The sequence below is a fragment of the Denticeps clupeoides genome, chromosome 14, assembly GCF_900700375.1.
Source record: "Denticeps clupeoides chromosome 14, fDenClu1.1, whole genome shotgun sequence".
Taxonomy (NCBI): Eukaryota; Metazoa; Chordata; class Actinopteri; order Clupeiformes; family Denticipitidae; genus Denticeps; species Denticeps clupeoides.
In genome coordinates, this window is record NC_041720.1 from 13,591,144 (window position 1) to 13,606,991 (window position 15,848).

General features: G+C 39.3%; 1 protein-coding gene across 2 annotated transcripts in view; it reads right to left on the bottom strand.

Moving 5' to 3' along the window:
• Positions 1-15,848, bottom strand: part of plcb4b (phospholipase C, beta 4b) — a 70,361-nt gene that overhangs the window by 25,310 nt on the left and 29,203 nt on the right. For both annotated transcript variants that reach the window (XM_029002559.1, XM_029002560.1), the window contains exons 5-18: positions 14,736-14,816; positions 13,886-13,945; positions 11,805-11,948; positions 10,142-10,221; positions 8,722-8,775; positions 7,237-7,318; positions 6,839-6,939; positions 6,348-6,405; positions 5,476-5,584; positions 3,267-3,477; positions 2,830-2,923; positions 2,495-2,574; positions 1,967-2,051; positions 1,777-1,867 (exon numbers count right to left, since the gene is read on the bottom strand). In XM_029002559.1, the coding sequence (XP_028858392.1) occupies positions 1,777-1,867; positions 1,967-2,051; positions 2,495-2,574; positions 2,830-2,923; positions 3,267-3,477; positions 5,476-5,584; positions 6,348-6,405; positions 6,839-6,939; positions 7,237-7,318; positions 8,722-8,775; positions 10,142-10,221; positions 11,805-11,948; positions 13,886-13,945; positions 14,736-14,816 (1,330 nt within the window). The remainder of the gene's footprint in view (positions 1-1,776; positions 1,868-1,966; positions 2,052-2,494; positions 2,575-2,829; positions 2,924-3,266; positions 3,478-5,475; positions 5,585-6,347; positions 6,406-6,838; positions 6,940-7,236; positions 7,319-8,721; positions 8,776-10,141; positions 10,222-11,804; positions 11,949-13,885; positions 13,946-14,735; positions 14,817-15,848) is intronic.

Sequence of the window (15,848 nt, forward strand, 5' to 3'; positions counted from 1 at the left end):
TAAATGTAAATGTAAATTTCTTAATCAATGCATTGTGATGCAGATGTGGATGACTCTGTATTGATGGAGCGCAGAACATAATCAATTTTATCATAATGAAGTTATTTTCAGGCAGCAGCATAAAAAATCTAGTCAAGTAGTGCAGTTACACCATATTGTATCTTGACCATTTGCGGTTTGCGTTTCTCAATTACAGCCTTTGCGGTTTGCGTTTCTCAATTACATATATATATTTATCCACTAATGTATTCATTAACATGTGCAATGAATCTGTCAATTGTAACGCATTACTTTCTGACAATATATTTCTACTTGACCCATTTTTACCAACCACATAACATGAACCAGAAATTACCAACCAGAAATAACACAAAGAAAATTATCTAAAATGTGACAAATACACCAAAACTGCGCCTCCAGAGTCATAAACTATGATGGTAACAGAATATGGTGTAACACCAGTAGTGACTGTAACTGCCTGATCAGAGTACAGCGCCACTCCAGGTAGGATATTGGCCTCGTCCACGTGGCATTCAAAATTACGCCATCTGAACAACATATGCAGCATTTTTTTGCTGCGATTTGTAGCTGACTTTGATTGCCACTTCACTAGTGTCCGATTGTTTAATGCTCATCACTGTTTAATGTTTGTTGGGATCATGGCAGAAATTTACAGAAAATATTGCATTCAGCATTAATTTGATGCCATCCGAATGCGTTTTAAATGTATTTATCTCCTGACTGAAGTGTACTTATGGTGTGGTGGTAGTGGAATATAATAGCAACTCTTGCTAGCCTTGTTTACCCACTCAGTGCATTTTATTTGTGAGATGGTGTTGTTCAAACTGAAGCCCATGTTAAATGATTCCGTTTCTATTAGTAGCACTACTTATCCGTTCACAATACTTATTCGTTTCACTAGTTTTCGCTTGTTTAACGATCATTGCGTTTTCCCGCCGTTTGTTGGGATTTATGAAGAAATTGACCCCAATCAAACATTGCATGCCGTGTTTATTTGACGGCATCCGAACATGCAGATTGGCTTCAATAAGCAGAAAAATGGTCACAACGTCCGAGTGAACAAGGCCTTAACTCCCATCTCACTAACATGTTTGTAAAAAACGTAAAATGAATTAAAATGAATAATCTAATGCAATTGTGAGACCAGTGAAGGTTCACACCTCTAGCTCCTCTAGCTACTAATGCATATGTTGTTGACTGGTTGAGTCATGTGCCAAAGCACTGGCATGTTTTATGTATATTGCTAGGTAATGCTAAAAAACTACATTACTTGATAAGGGAATCATTTGATTTAATGAAACATAGATTATTCTATACAAATGTATTGACTCAAATCAGTATCCTTAAGCAATAACTCACTTAACAGCATGTTCCATTACTGTTTATACAGCATTAGACACAATGCATAAAATTTTTTATTATTTTTTGGATTTTATAAATGTAGTCAGGACACTCACGTGTGATTCCAATTCCTCCCACAATTGCTTTTGCTGATACACTATACACTCAGAGCAGTGATGGCCTAGCGGCTAAGGAAGCGGACTCGTAGCCGAAAGATTGTGAGTTCAAATCCTGAACTGCCAAGATGCCAATGAGGTCCCTTTGAGCAAGGTACCACACACTGCATGTGATTATTCTTACAGGGACAGGCCTACAGACTGACTTAATCTTAAAATAAAAAATATATATCTAAAATTCTAGTGGTGGTGCTTCATTAACCAAATTTTCACGACAGTACAGGATAATGGCACATACTCTGTTCAACCTCTGGTTTCAAGCGTTTATTCTTGATGAGGATTTTTCTTTTGAGGTCATTGGGAGAGGGAAGAGAACGACCAGGTTCAATCTGGAACACAGAAAAAATATACGACATGCAGAGTTATTCAATTTAAAAAGGTGTATTGTATTAAAGTTATTTTACTGTTAGATAAGTAAGATGACAAACCGGAAAGCTCTCCAATGGTTGCTTGAGTAAAAGATCTCCAAAGATCTCCTCGCAGTACTTTGCCATTTTGTACTGTTGTGGTTTACTGTGGTATTGAAAGACAGGCATCAAAATTACAATCAAGAAGCCATACAGCTGCCAGCCCATACTACATAATTAAATCTAAAACATCACCTGTTCTGATAAAGTACAGACACATTATAACAGGTAGGATAAAATATGTCCATAAGGCAAAGCTTCAATGTTGTGTGACCCAGCATGTGTTTATAACATGTGTCAAATACTGAAGGGTGGTGCCCTCTGGTGATGGTGAAGTGCCAGGACTTCACACCATGGTATTGCCAAATACAGCCTTGGTCAGCAGAATTAAATATTTACCATGACTACTGCATTATTTGTTGGCAATGAAGGATTAATTTATCAAACACAAACAATTAGACCATGATATAACAAAAGCACAGTAGATCTAGGGGTTACGTGAATTAGACAGAAAAGCACATGGCCAACCAGAGAGCAATCGTGGCTTACCTGCAGTGGTTTTCGAAAGACAGAATTACGGGGTAATCAGACGTGACAAATGCTGTTTCTTTAATGGCTTGAATGACGTCCTGCATGAGACACATTAAAGCTTAAGGTTTTTTGCTGGCAGTATGTGTAAAGATCCTGTACTGTCTATAATTTTGCCAACATAGCAATCTCCGCAAAAATCATATGATTTTTCAGAACTGTAGGTTTACTTGTATTCTAGTCTCAGATATTTTATGTCTGCTAAGACCTGGGAAGTTCATTTTACCTCAAACCTCTACACCACTCAACCATGCCCAGTGGATGCTGTGTTCCAGAGTGTGCTAGTATACACTCACTTTAAAGAGAATGTCAGTGCACATGGCTTTTCCATGGGTGATGATGGGCTCCTGGTCTTCCCCTTTCCCATCCCAGCAGTCCAGTTCCACACACCTGCAGTAGAGCAGAAAATACTCACATCATGTAATCAAATGTATTATTATAACTTTCTGAATATGCTCTTACATGTTAAAAAAAATATTTGAACCCCTTCTGAATTTGTAAGATTGTCCACTAACAAAGAAATGATCAGTCTATAATGGCAGGTTTATTTGAACAGTGAGAAACAGAACAAAAAAAATAAAAATCCAGAAAAATGCATTTCAAAAGAATTAGCATTTTCATGATTGCAATTGGACAATGTGATACATTCTCAATCATACACTTTCACATGTTGCTGACATTATATACACCACAGTTGGTGCTATACAGTCAGCTAGCACCCAACAGTGCATACCTGCAGCCAGCTAGCAGCACCTGCCGGTACATCTCCACAGAGGATCTCCCGCCGAACTGCCGGCCGGTGAGGTATGTGTTGTGGGAGGAGCTGATGAAGTAATGTGCCAGGGACTGGTCCATCTCCTGGTACAGTTCCAGCCGGTCAAGAAACACTGGTGCGTTCTCGTCGGACATCAGGTATCGGCAGAAACCATCACTGGAAATCAGGCCTGGGAAGGTAGGAAGGAGGAAGAAATCAATATTACAGACTAAGGTTGCAAGGCTAATGAAGAACGGGTGTTCAATCTGTTACAAAATGTATTTTTTATATTGTTATTTGATAAATTACATTTCCTTCCAAATTTCTGTTATTTTTTTGTCCCTATCAATGTAAACCAAATTATATTACTTGCACTGCAGCAAGCCAATAGGGGGAACTGCGATATTTTCGGTTTCTTTTTTATGAATCATTTCCATTTGAACCTTAGTGAACCTGAAAGTGCGCAGCGCACCATGACCAGTGGATTTAAGGATTACTAGTCATTTTTAATGATGTTTAAGGCCTTCATTTTCAAAAATCCAATTTAAAACTTTTTAAGGATCCGTGGATACCCTGAAATGAAAAAAAAGAAAGACCTAACTTATACCGAAAATTCTGAATGAAAGGCCATAGAATGATGTACAAACTGTTACTAGATCACATGCCTAAAATTACAAGACATACATAAAAATGCTGAGTAAGTTAATTCATTCAAGACAAACCTTCAGTCTAGTGAAATATTAAAGTACATATGACACACACAAGTTATGTATGCAAGAAATGCACGTTTAACAAAATTCTCCCACACCGCCCCTCTGCTACGTTCTCTCCACTGGCTCCCAGTAGCTGCACGCATCAGATTCAAAATACTGATGCTGGCCTACAAAGCCAAACATGGAGTAGCACCATCCTACCTCACAGCCCTTATTATACCTCACACTGCACCTCGTATACTCCGAGCCTCCAGTACTGCTCGCCTGGTCCCTCCATCTCTGAAGGTAAAAGGAAGACATTCATCTAGACTCTTCTCTGTCTTGGCCCCTCGGTGGTGGAATGAACTTCCCCTCGAGGTCAGAACAGATCAGTCACTGAGCACTTTCAAATGGCAGCTCAAGACCTTCCACTTTAGAAAATATTTAGATGAAATATGCCATCATATTTCCACTGTATGCCAGGGTGGTAGTAGCCTAGTGGGTAACACACTCACCTATGAACCAGAAGACCCAGGTTCAAATCCCACTTACTACCATTGTGTCCCTGAGCAAGACACTTAACCCTAAGTTGCTCCAGGGGGGGACTGTCCCTGTAACTACTGATTGTAAGTCGCTCTGGATAAGGGCGTCTGATAAATGCTCTAAATGTAAATGTAATGTAAATGTATGCTCTAATCCAACAGTGTCCTCATGAAAAACACTTAGGTATAATAATTAAGATGCAACAGAAATATAACCTTTTATATGAATAATTCACATCGCTGATAACATTACAAATCTACACCATAATCTAAATTAAGTCTTGATTTTTTTATTATTTTGTTAAAGGTCCCCTATCATGAAAATTTCACTTTACCTCCCCATTCACATGCTTTGCCCGCCCAAAGAATTTTGCACCCCTCCCCTACAAAAAAGCTCCACCAATCATCAAGGCTGAATTTCAGAAAGAGATTTCAGGTACAGTATTAGGGGACATGTCATGGGACCTTTAAATAACAATTCTGTTTGATATGAGAGTATTCAAACTTTGAAACCTGGGATTCTGAGAAGCCGTGGAAGAGGTTACGTTGTAAAAGACACATGACCTATGTGACTCATATTTCCACTTAAAGGTAATATGTCCCTTGATTATTTTAATAATAGGAAATATGAATTACAACACATGTAAGGTAAACATTCTTAACTACAAAAGTTTGTAGAAAGATTTGGGAAAGTGCAAGAGAGACACATTTCTAGTAACAAAGCCCACCATAAGGTGGCAGCACATCCAAAGAACACTTTTACACCATGAAAACGATCAAGCAGACAAGTGTTATTTATTTGTATATATTAAACACTTATATAGATAAAACCAATGTGAGCCAAATCACTTGAATGTTCAAAAGACCTGTTTAGTTTTTCTGGCAACTAGCAAAATATGGCAATGCCTAAAATGATCCAATAAAAAGCAATTTTCACAAATAATCTCTCTTCACCTTTTTTCTTCAGATCCACATCCTTCTCATACTTCTCTATGATCTGCATGGCCCTTTTTGGGTCATAGAAGGGGAACAAGATCTCATTCAACCGTGGGTCACGTTGGTTCTAGGAGGACAAGAGGGGAATGTTAATATTCTGGCACAAACTCAATTCATAACACACAGCATGAATCTCTAAATCAGCACAAGTGACACCAGACTCATTTTGAGAATTTTTTAGAAGGAGACTAGTTGCTTGTACTGCATGTTCTACATCATTATATGTTGTCATGCTGACATTTAAAAGCTACATTTAGCAGCAGAAAGTGGCAAAGCAGTGTGAAAGCATCTCTCGGTCTGTAAAGCATGCACAGCCCAACAGAGGAGCTGATCAGGTCTCACGCGAACAGTAACAGGACGTCACACAGAGAGTTTCGGGAAGGCAGGGAAATGTTTTTTTTTGTCATTTGTAGTAGAATGATGCTTTTTTTAATTTTTAGTTGCTCACTCACATTACAGTGAAACAGGCACACTTGCACCTTGCAGCATAAACGCATATTTGTACATATTCACAGTTCTCAGTTTTGGAACATCAGTTTTGTGCTGAGGAGCTGGCACACCTATATTTTTCCACTTAAGATTTCTTGAATTTGGCATCACTGAACCACAAATGGCAGGACAACACTGAAATCAGATGCATAGGCAGACACCCACAATGCCTGCAGAGGAAACAAAGATCAGAACCCTTATATCAGGTCTGGACAGGTACATCAGAATGAAACAATGAGGAGTAGGGGGGTGGGGTTTGATCACAGGGGCGGGGCATGCAAATGAGCGCAGACTGGGCAGCAGTCACACACAGGCAAGTTGATGTATGATAAAGAGCTTACTTCATTCAGAAAGCTGACTAACTGGTCTATGTTTAAATAATCACTTTTGTCCCCATTGCTGCAAAGAAATTAATTAGGGGGAAAAATGTTACATCAATGAAATAATTAATACAGAATAGAGATAAAGATTAAACATTGCGGTGCAATTACTGTAATGGTTTCACAGCTTTTGAAGTATGAGTTACGTGTACAGAACAGTGTTTATACAACGTTTTAAAAACTGTTAGCTCCATGTTTAAGGTTACATGTTAAATATCTCAAGCAGGTTAGGTTTCTCAAGGGAGTTAGTGCAGCAGATGCCCTCGGGAAGACACGCCATCCTGTTTATCACATCTATAAAGCCCCGGTCATTGTACACAGTGTTATTAAAACATAAATTGTTTTATTGCATAAGCGTGAGGTCACAGAATACTGCCAAGACAATACAGACTGTTATTACTGAAAAAATTCTAAACAGGCTGGGTATTTTCATGGTCATAGTTTGTACGTACATCTTCTTGAAGAGTTCCTCGATGTCCGTGCGTGGGCAGATTTTTTGTGTAAGGGCGTAGAATATGTCAAAAGTGAAGGCTGATGGTTCAATTTCATCATTCTGCAGAGGCAAAGGCAGAGGAGAGATGATCCACCGAGATCCAATATTGTGTAGAGAGGGTTTTAAAGCATATGGAATTATGAGGAATCAGTTGACACAGCAAACATGACATCTTCATGACCTGAATGAGACATATTAAAATCTCAGAAACTGGACTGCTCTAACATGAACATGGGTTAGATATAGAAATAGAAAAGAAAAACTTGCAGACATTCAACAAAATGTATACTAGCACAAAGTGCAAAGGAAGCCATTTCATCTTTTGAGAAACACTCAAAGAGAGTGTTAAAATCTCACCTTGCCACTTGGCAGACCCAGCTCCTTCAGAGCCTGGAATATCCCCTTCTCCGTCTTTCCAGAGGCGAACGTCCTCGTGATGCTAAAAACACACAGTCATGATCACACTTCTAAAAGTGACTAGTGACTAATCAGAGGTTGTGAACACTTTACACTCAATATATTATGATTCTAAACTAAAACATTTTTTTTGCATCTTAATGCAATTACAAGAATATAAAATATAATGGAAGTTACATTTGGATATTGGACTGTAAGTGAAAAAACTAGGCATATGGGAATATTGTTCTTAATAATTTTATGATTGTATTATGAAGTGTTATGATTACAATAGAATTATAATACAGTAATGTACATACTGTCATGCGATATTATTGTAAGCATGAGTACAAAAATGTGTGTTGTATTAAAAAAAGTTTCTTCAATGTCACTTATACCACTTACAAAGCCTGTTTTTTTCTGACAAATGTGGTCATTGCATTATTATTATTATTATTATTATTATTATTATTATTACAAATGTTTTACATCCCATTATTCAAAAAATTCTATCCATATATCCCGTACACAGTTTTTTCTAAGCATTGACATTTTAACAACTCTAAATCCCCCATTAAGCAATTACTCTGTATTCCTTTGTGTAATTATTATGTAACTAGATGGCTATTAAATGCATCCATTTTGGGTGAAGTGCCGCCCAAGCTGCAATTAGCAGAAATGCATTTCTGTACAACCTCGCACGCGCCCGTATCTTCTCCCACCATCGGAGATTACATTAAGTGCTATCTGCAGTAAGAGATTACACAAAGTAGTTCTTTGCTGTGGAGGAGCAAGCTGTCGGTATCTGTCTGCGGTGCACCAAATGTTCCGTCGATACCGGCGCCAACAGACAAGTGCCGTTTTGCCTGTTTTTTTTTTTCTTTTTTTCACCCTGACGTCCTTCAGTGGACCCTTGGGCTCTGCGGTGTTAACTGTCAGCTTGGGGTTATGCACCACCACAAATATATCATATAGGAGCTCAAGCCTGAAAGTTTATTACTATCGGATGTCACTCTCTCAATAAAAAAAAAAAAAAAAATCTTAAGAGTTCTTGTGACCAAAACAAAACTCTACAAATTGAGAACAGAATTTAGGGGATTTGTGTGCCAATAGAAAAATGTTATTTTTCATTCTGCCCAAAGCTTCTGGATCCATTTGTCTGGAGAGGCCCTCACAACCATCGTCATACATCAAAATGTGACAAACAAGGCCTGAGGAGCCTGTTTCACTGGATTTCGGCACATTTAATAAGAATACCTGGAGCCTGTATTAATAAAGAAAACTGAAGAAGGGGACTTGGGTGCTTCCGTTTATATTACATTATGACATATATGAAATGGTCTTGATTAAACACAGCTTGTAGATTGAGATTTCAATCTGCAATGATGTCAGTGCTGAGGGGCGGGAACGATTAAATTTGATTAAAATGGAAGGTTCCGTGCTTACCCTCGGACGGGGATCTTTCCATTCACGTTTGTCTGGAACGACAGCCTCATCCAGCTGACAATGGGGCAAGAGCACAAAACAAAAAAAAAGAGCAGTGAGTTCCACCATGTTCCTCACCCCAGCAGCAGTATTCCCAGCATTTATGACACATATTTTTGCTGTCAAATTTTCACTTCAAGATAACCTCTTCAAATGTCTTACCCGCTCATACAGCATAAAAAAATATATTATTAAATTTGAACAAATTGGACCAAAAATGGTTTCAAATAAATCTGAGAGGAATGCAAAAGAAAAAATTCTCTACTCTTATTTGTGAAGTTCACAGAGCATTTACTCTTCTCTCTAAAATTTCATCAGAACTATATTCAGGCTCAATGCTGTAACAGCATTAAAGATAATCTAATATAATCAAATGTCCTATAAAACATTGATTGTTGATTTAGTTGATTCAGTTGAACACTTAGTGCTGGCTTGAAAGCTTTAAAGTAATTTTTTTTTTTAAATGTAAAGAACTGCAAATGCAAATGTAAATGTAAACTATTAAACCAGTGAAGTCTCTGGTCCTCCTCTTTCTCACTTGCAGTCTCCACCAGGGCTCCAGGGTGCAACTACATTTTTTCCTTGTTTACACTGGTGTGCCTAAAATTTTGCATCACAGATGGCATCAGGGCAGAGCTGTGCAGAAGTGATTGGTTTAAATTAATAAAGTTAATGAAGAAAAGAGTTTATTTGCACTACAGTTTACCCGCACAAGTGAAAGTGAAGTGATTGTCACTGTGAAACACTGCACCTTGTCTCCTCTGCATTTAACCCATCACACTACTGACCAGTGGGCAGCCTTGAAATGTGCCTGGGGAGCAGTGGGTGGGGACGGTACCTTGGTGGTTCCGGATTTGATCCGGCAACCTTCGAGTTACAGGTCCGCTTCCTTATCTGCTAGGTCAACCAACCAGTTCAAACAAAATAGAAATTCAAGAGCCACCATTTTCCAACTCCCTTTTCAACTTATATAAATGCATTGCAAGCATTTTTAGTTCAATTTTGTCGGTTAGATCAGTTCATAACACATTTCAAAATCCATACGGAAGGAATCTGTTACAAACATTAACAAATCTTACTGTTCAGAATCCGATCCCTTTTAATGGCCCAAAGGTATTTTCCAAGCAGATAATGGAAATAAGATAGGAATGTTCTGGAAGCATGGGCATGACCAGATTATTGCTTTTGACACTGGCTACATTTACAAAAAAGCCCCCACTTCAGAGTCAGCCAATCAGAACCCTGCACTGTTTACATGGGCACTTGCAAAGGCAGACTAAACACTTCGTACGCTGCTAATGTACTTCCAACCCATGCTATCTGTCTCGCCAGGGGTCATGACCCCTTTCTGTGGCAGGCCTGGTGAGGCGTGTGTACTTACTGCTTCTTCAGGCAGGTCATCGGACACACGTTATTCGCCTTGAAGTTGTGAATCACCGACCTCAAGCCCTCTGCCCATTTCTGGAAAATAATGAGGAAATTAAGGAAAGGACCTGAAACGGGACACCCCATACTCGAGGGCCAGATGGGGAAGTGAATTCATGCAGGGAAGTGTTTAGCAGATGTTCCTCCCGGGACATAAACTCCTTAGATCTTAGGCTGGGTATCTTTTGGGCAATGCAAAGTGTATATAGGAGTGTATAAAATGCGTGCCAGCAGAGACACAGAGGAAGTAATAATGAGCTGCACTAAGTACCATTAAAGATGTGTTTCTTTTTGCATAAATTGGTTTAAATGAAAAGTCAATGTAATGCTAGTACTAGTGGAAGACATTGTATATATGGAGCTGTATAAATATCAATATAAATTGCCAACTGTGTACAGTATGAGCAATAAGTACAGTAGTAGTACTGTACAGACATGCTGTATACTATTGACAGTTCTTACAATGCATGCAGAACTGGATGACCTGTGTTCCATCCATAAATAATCCATACATAATAACACAGATTGCTGCATCAGATCTCAGCCGACTGTTCTGATCTGCACCTGAATGACCCATTCAATAGGAGAGCAACAGCATCTTATTCTCATGTGACCAACTTAAAGAAAATGCTTCAGCAGGGGCATGATAACAGTTCTTCAGGTTCCTCCTGACGTTGCTTGAGGATCCGGCAGAGGGAGCTCTGCCACATCTTCACGCAGTCATGGAGAAGGGTGCATTGGACTTCTGCTCTCCCCACCACTCTGCACATGCAAGACTCTGTACAATGATCCAAACTCAATTTCCCCACTAGCCCTGCCAATTCAACCCACTCCTCCTTTTCAGCCAGCTTTTCTGGAGTCTGAAAATACTCAATTTATAGAGCCATCTGTCCTGATCCCCAAAAGAAATGTGAAACCACGGCTGGCCTCATGCAAAGCATTGTTTAAGCAGTGCCTACTGACTTACTAATGAAAGGAAATACACTGTACTAAACCTAGAGTTGTTCTAAACTTAGACTTGCTCTTGCAGGATATTACCATGGTTACTAATATGGTTACTACCCCCATTAGCCAATCAGAATTCTGTCAGAGCATTAATCTTATATAGCATATATAATAAAACAATAATAATAACTGGCAACTGAACATCTTTACAATCCATGTATGCCTCATATAATTAACAGGCTCACACCTCGCTTACTACCATTGTGTACCTGAGCAAGACACTTAACCCTGAGTGTCTCCAGGGGTGGACTGTCTGACTGTAAGTCGTACTGAGTAAGGATGTCTGATAAATGCCGAAAATGTAAAATGAATAGAATTTTTTTCCTTGCTAATTGGCTTGAATTCCTATTTAATGTTAATAGAATATAACAATAAACTACTAAATATTAATAACACACTCTAACGGCCTGGAACTTGACTTCATGCAGAATATGTTATGTGTTTTGACTATGCCAGGTCATTATTTTGTGTTTTTAGCGGCATTTGTTAATATTTGCTTGTTAAACACAGGTAGCCACATAATTACAGTAAAGAACAGGGCGTTGACATATTGTCAGCTTTGTCGTGCTCGACATCGTGCCACTGCAGTGTAAAAACGAGGATGGCAGCCCTACCTTGGCTGTGTCACTGCTGTCTGCCACCATGTACATAAAGCTCAGGTTGACCAGGTCTGCCCCACTGCAAATGCAGATGATGCAGCCATCCAGGTCGGCCTCGGCCTTGCCAGCCGCTTCCAGGGATGACAGGATTTTGGGGTCCTGGTATTGAGAACAGAGGAAATCATGTGCATCATGTTTATGTTTGTCTCCCTCAACATTTATTTCATTCATATAGTTTGATCTGTAAAGACGAGCTCATAGGCAGAACTCTCTATCACTATCTGGATGGGCAAAAACCAGACAAAATGTTTGATTTCTGATGGCAGCGCAGGTTCCCTGTTGCGTTCGGAATGAACAGAAATAGCTCTCTCTGTAATTGTGTAATTGAGTTAGGCGCACAATCGACCTCAGCTGTGCACTTTATCCGGAGGCGCTGAAGGAAAAAAGATGCCTGCTCTGCCTTTGTTCTCACTGTTTGTTGTTTGGGGCAGAGAGGCACAAAAATATACATTAAACCCCCCCCCTTCCTTTCTGTTCACAATGCAAACAGCACCTGGTGTCCAGACAGACATACGGACAGACAACATACAGAACTGCACCAGCAAAAAAAAAAAAAACCGACAACAACAGATCAGTCTGTCTTGTTGCTGTTATATTATAAAAACAGGCATCCTCTTGGCCAGTCCTATAGCAGCTGGGGTCCTTGGGTCTTACACAACAGGCAAGATGCTACAAAAATGTGAGGCTGCGGGCCTGACTGAGATGAGTCGATATGCCGGTTTTAAAGGAAATGAGGAATTTAGTGTTAAGACTATTGGCAGCCAAAGCGAAGGACAATGTCACGTGGTGCCCATCTGCCCATCCATCCAATCACCCCCCCCCCCCCCAAAAAAAGATACATTTAAGAAGGACAATAATGTTTAAAATATTTTCATCATGTGCATGTAGAGACTACATATTTTGAAGGTGCTAAAGAAGACACTGCATTGGGAGTGTTCATGAATGTCACACACCAGCCTCCCAAAAGCAATTCTTGCGTAAAAGTGAAGATAATCTGTCTATATTTGGTTTGATAGATGGAATGGTCAGAGATTACTATAACAGAGATTATGTTAAATAGAAAACTAAAAACTCTGCACCCTGTGTTGCCAGATTGGTAAATGTGTGCACATATATCTTCATCTTGAGAATAGCTAGTAAGGCAGCAGTAAAATAATTATCAGGTAGATTTTAGCTGCGTTGTGTGTGTTTTTGGACATTTGTGAGATAAAACAATGATGTAATCTAGATGTTGTGCTCCAGTTTCATTGTGACGTATTGACAGCATGTCCAAGCTGTAAATGCAGGGTGTGTGAGAGCTGTCAATTACTGTTACAGATCCATAAACACATTATTAATGCTCATTTTCTGGGTGTCAGAAATAATTACACACCAATTAAAATGTCTGGGAGATAGTAGATGAATATCAAGCAGTCCCATCTTGTTTTTATCAGCTTCTTTCTCTACATTTCTGTAAAGACATTCTTGATAAGACAAAAGCGAATATGTCTCAAATGCAAAATTGCATCATAAAAATCAAGCCCTACATTTTTTTAATATTTAGAAACAATTTAATTCCATATAACAGATCTGCACATTCCAAGCATATGATTATTAGTTTTGCACCAATTTTTACCAATCTCAAATTGTGATTGGTTAAAAGGTGTCCAAGGAACGCTGATACATCACATACAGTGACACAGTATTCGCTGCCTTCCTGACTGAATGAAGTTGCTTAGCAACCTCTTATTGGAGATGAACAATTTTTCATTGTTTAATGTCTTTATTATCAGAAGAGTGCATGTTCTGCTATTCTGTGCAATGCAGTCACCATTGTCGTAATGGAAGAGTGCAGCACACCCACCCCCATCTATTATTGCCTAATGGTTTTCCACATTTAATTAACTTTATATGAGTCACATGATTAATGAAGCATAGTAAATGCTTGATGCTTTTTGCCTTAATGTAAATCAGTCCGAGCATCACAGACATCAATAAAGGGAAAAGTGGTCTTTAGAGAGAAGAACTGTATTCTGGGTTCATACTCAGGCTCTTACCTTTGGAACCACTCCTGTCCGGATGCTGTTGATGAAGGAACATTCAAGCACCTGCCCCTCCTGCAACAAAAAATGAATGATCTCGCATCATGTGAAACAGGCCATGGCAGCAGGGAGAGGCCAACTGGATTAGCCTCCAGCTAGATCCTGTTACAATAAGAGAAATCGCAGGCGTGGCAGAACAAGTGGTGTCATTTTTGAACGGGTACATTTATTCAAACCCAAAATAATGCAATTTGTCATTATGGCTGAATCTAGTACAGAAATAAAACAGCACAGAGAGCAGTGTCATATATTTTTTGGATATCTGGAAATGAGGGAACTTGCTCTCAATGAGACCCTTATAAACTGAAACCTGAGCCTGGCTTGTGACCTTGAGGCCTCAGCGAGCTCATATAATAATGCTCTAAACATAACCCTGCAAGTATATTTAGAGCATTTCACTAAAACCCACTCAGGTGTCCAGAATATATTAGGTGTATCATGTGTACACTGGGGGGCGTAGCTGGGATTTTTTTTTTTTTGTACTTTTTATTCAGATGCCACAACTACTATTTTAGGTCATTTGTGAATGATTGCAAGTTTGTCTTTAGCTTAAATGGCAATTCACTTTAGCAATTCTGTTGGGCTCTAAAATGTAAAATTAAATGTAATATTTCTAAAATCTTATAATCAGCAAAATAATATTCATTTGGAATTGTAAATTCTATTTTGCAGCTTTTGATGAAAGCAGTTACAGAACTGCACACCCACAATTTGCTCAATTAATTAGCATTTTATACTTTATTATGAATGAAGCCTCACCTTTTGTCACTTTTTGCCAGCCATACCCACAATCAGCCATACCCACCTTTCCCTCACTTTTCCATGTGATGAAGAAGCCAAACTCGTCCACTTTAAACATGCAGCTGGGCTCGAACACAAAGGGGTCCTGCAAATCAGGGGAACAATTTGGTCACATCACCCAGTACAATGAATAAAGTACTGGCCTTGCCATAGTGACAATACGGAATTGTCTGGTTTAGCTTTATTTGCAGTTGGTTAAAAATGGATGTCCCTCATTTACTAAAATTGATTCTGACCTTGCACATACACACACACGCACACACAGAGCGTGCAGGGCCAAAGCAGCAAGCGTGAACACAAACACAGATAAACGAGAGCGTCACAAATGCAAACAGCAGCTTGGTACCAGTGACGGGTACCCTAGAGACCGAGGCAAACTTTTATGTGTGGACAACTGGTATCAGTGTTGTCACAATCTGCCTGCCAAATGGCTCGATATAAAAAAAAAACTGTCCATAAACAACGGAAGAATTAAATGAGCACAGCAGCCATGACTAATTATAGACACAGTGCTGATGCGGCTATGGGTGCGCATTTACACATAGAGGGCTTGTCTAGGGAGTTTGTGGTGTGTGTGTGTGTTGTAGGGGCAGAGGTCACTGAGACCCTGGTTTTAGAACCCAAAACAACTAAAAACTGTTTTTCACAAATGAATTTGGGACAACATTCAGAATCAGGTCAGACCGGGAGAGTGTCCATGGAAGACATATTTCTCACCAACTGGTAATACTCAAATTGGGCCAAAGTGGCAAGGCATGATGCAAAAAGTGTGTGGAAAACTGGTCATGTATCTAGTTTCTTAATTGTTTCAATGTGGTTTTTATGCCTTTTATGCTGATTTTCAGGTAGGGAGACGTCAAAAATGCTACCAATGTTAAATATTACAAATTCCAAGGGCAGCCAATGTGGAAAATAAGGCAATGCCTTTGGCTACCTGGTTCAGGATCTGTGTTTTATAGACCAGAGCTTCATGTTTGCCCTCATCAATCTCACCTGTGATAGTGTGTATAAATCTATTCATGCCATGTCCATGCCAGTCCACCATCATTCCCACCATGGATGGTGTGTGTGTGTTTGCAATATGTAGCATTAGGTGTGACTAATCTGCATTAAATAT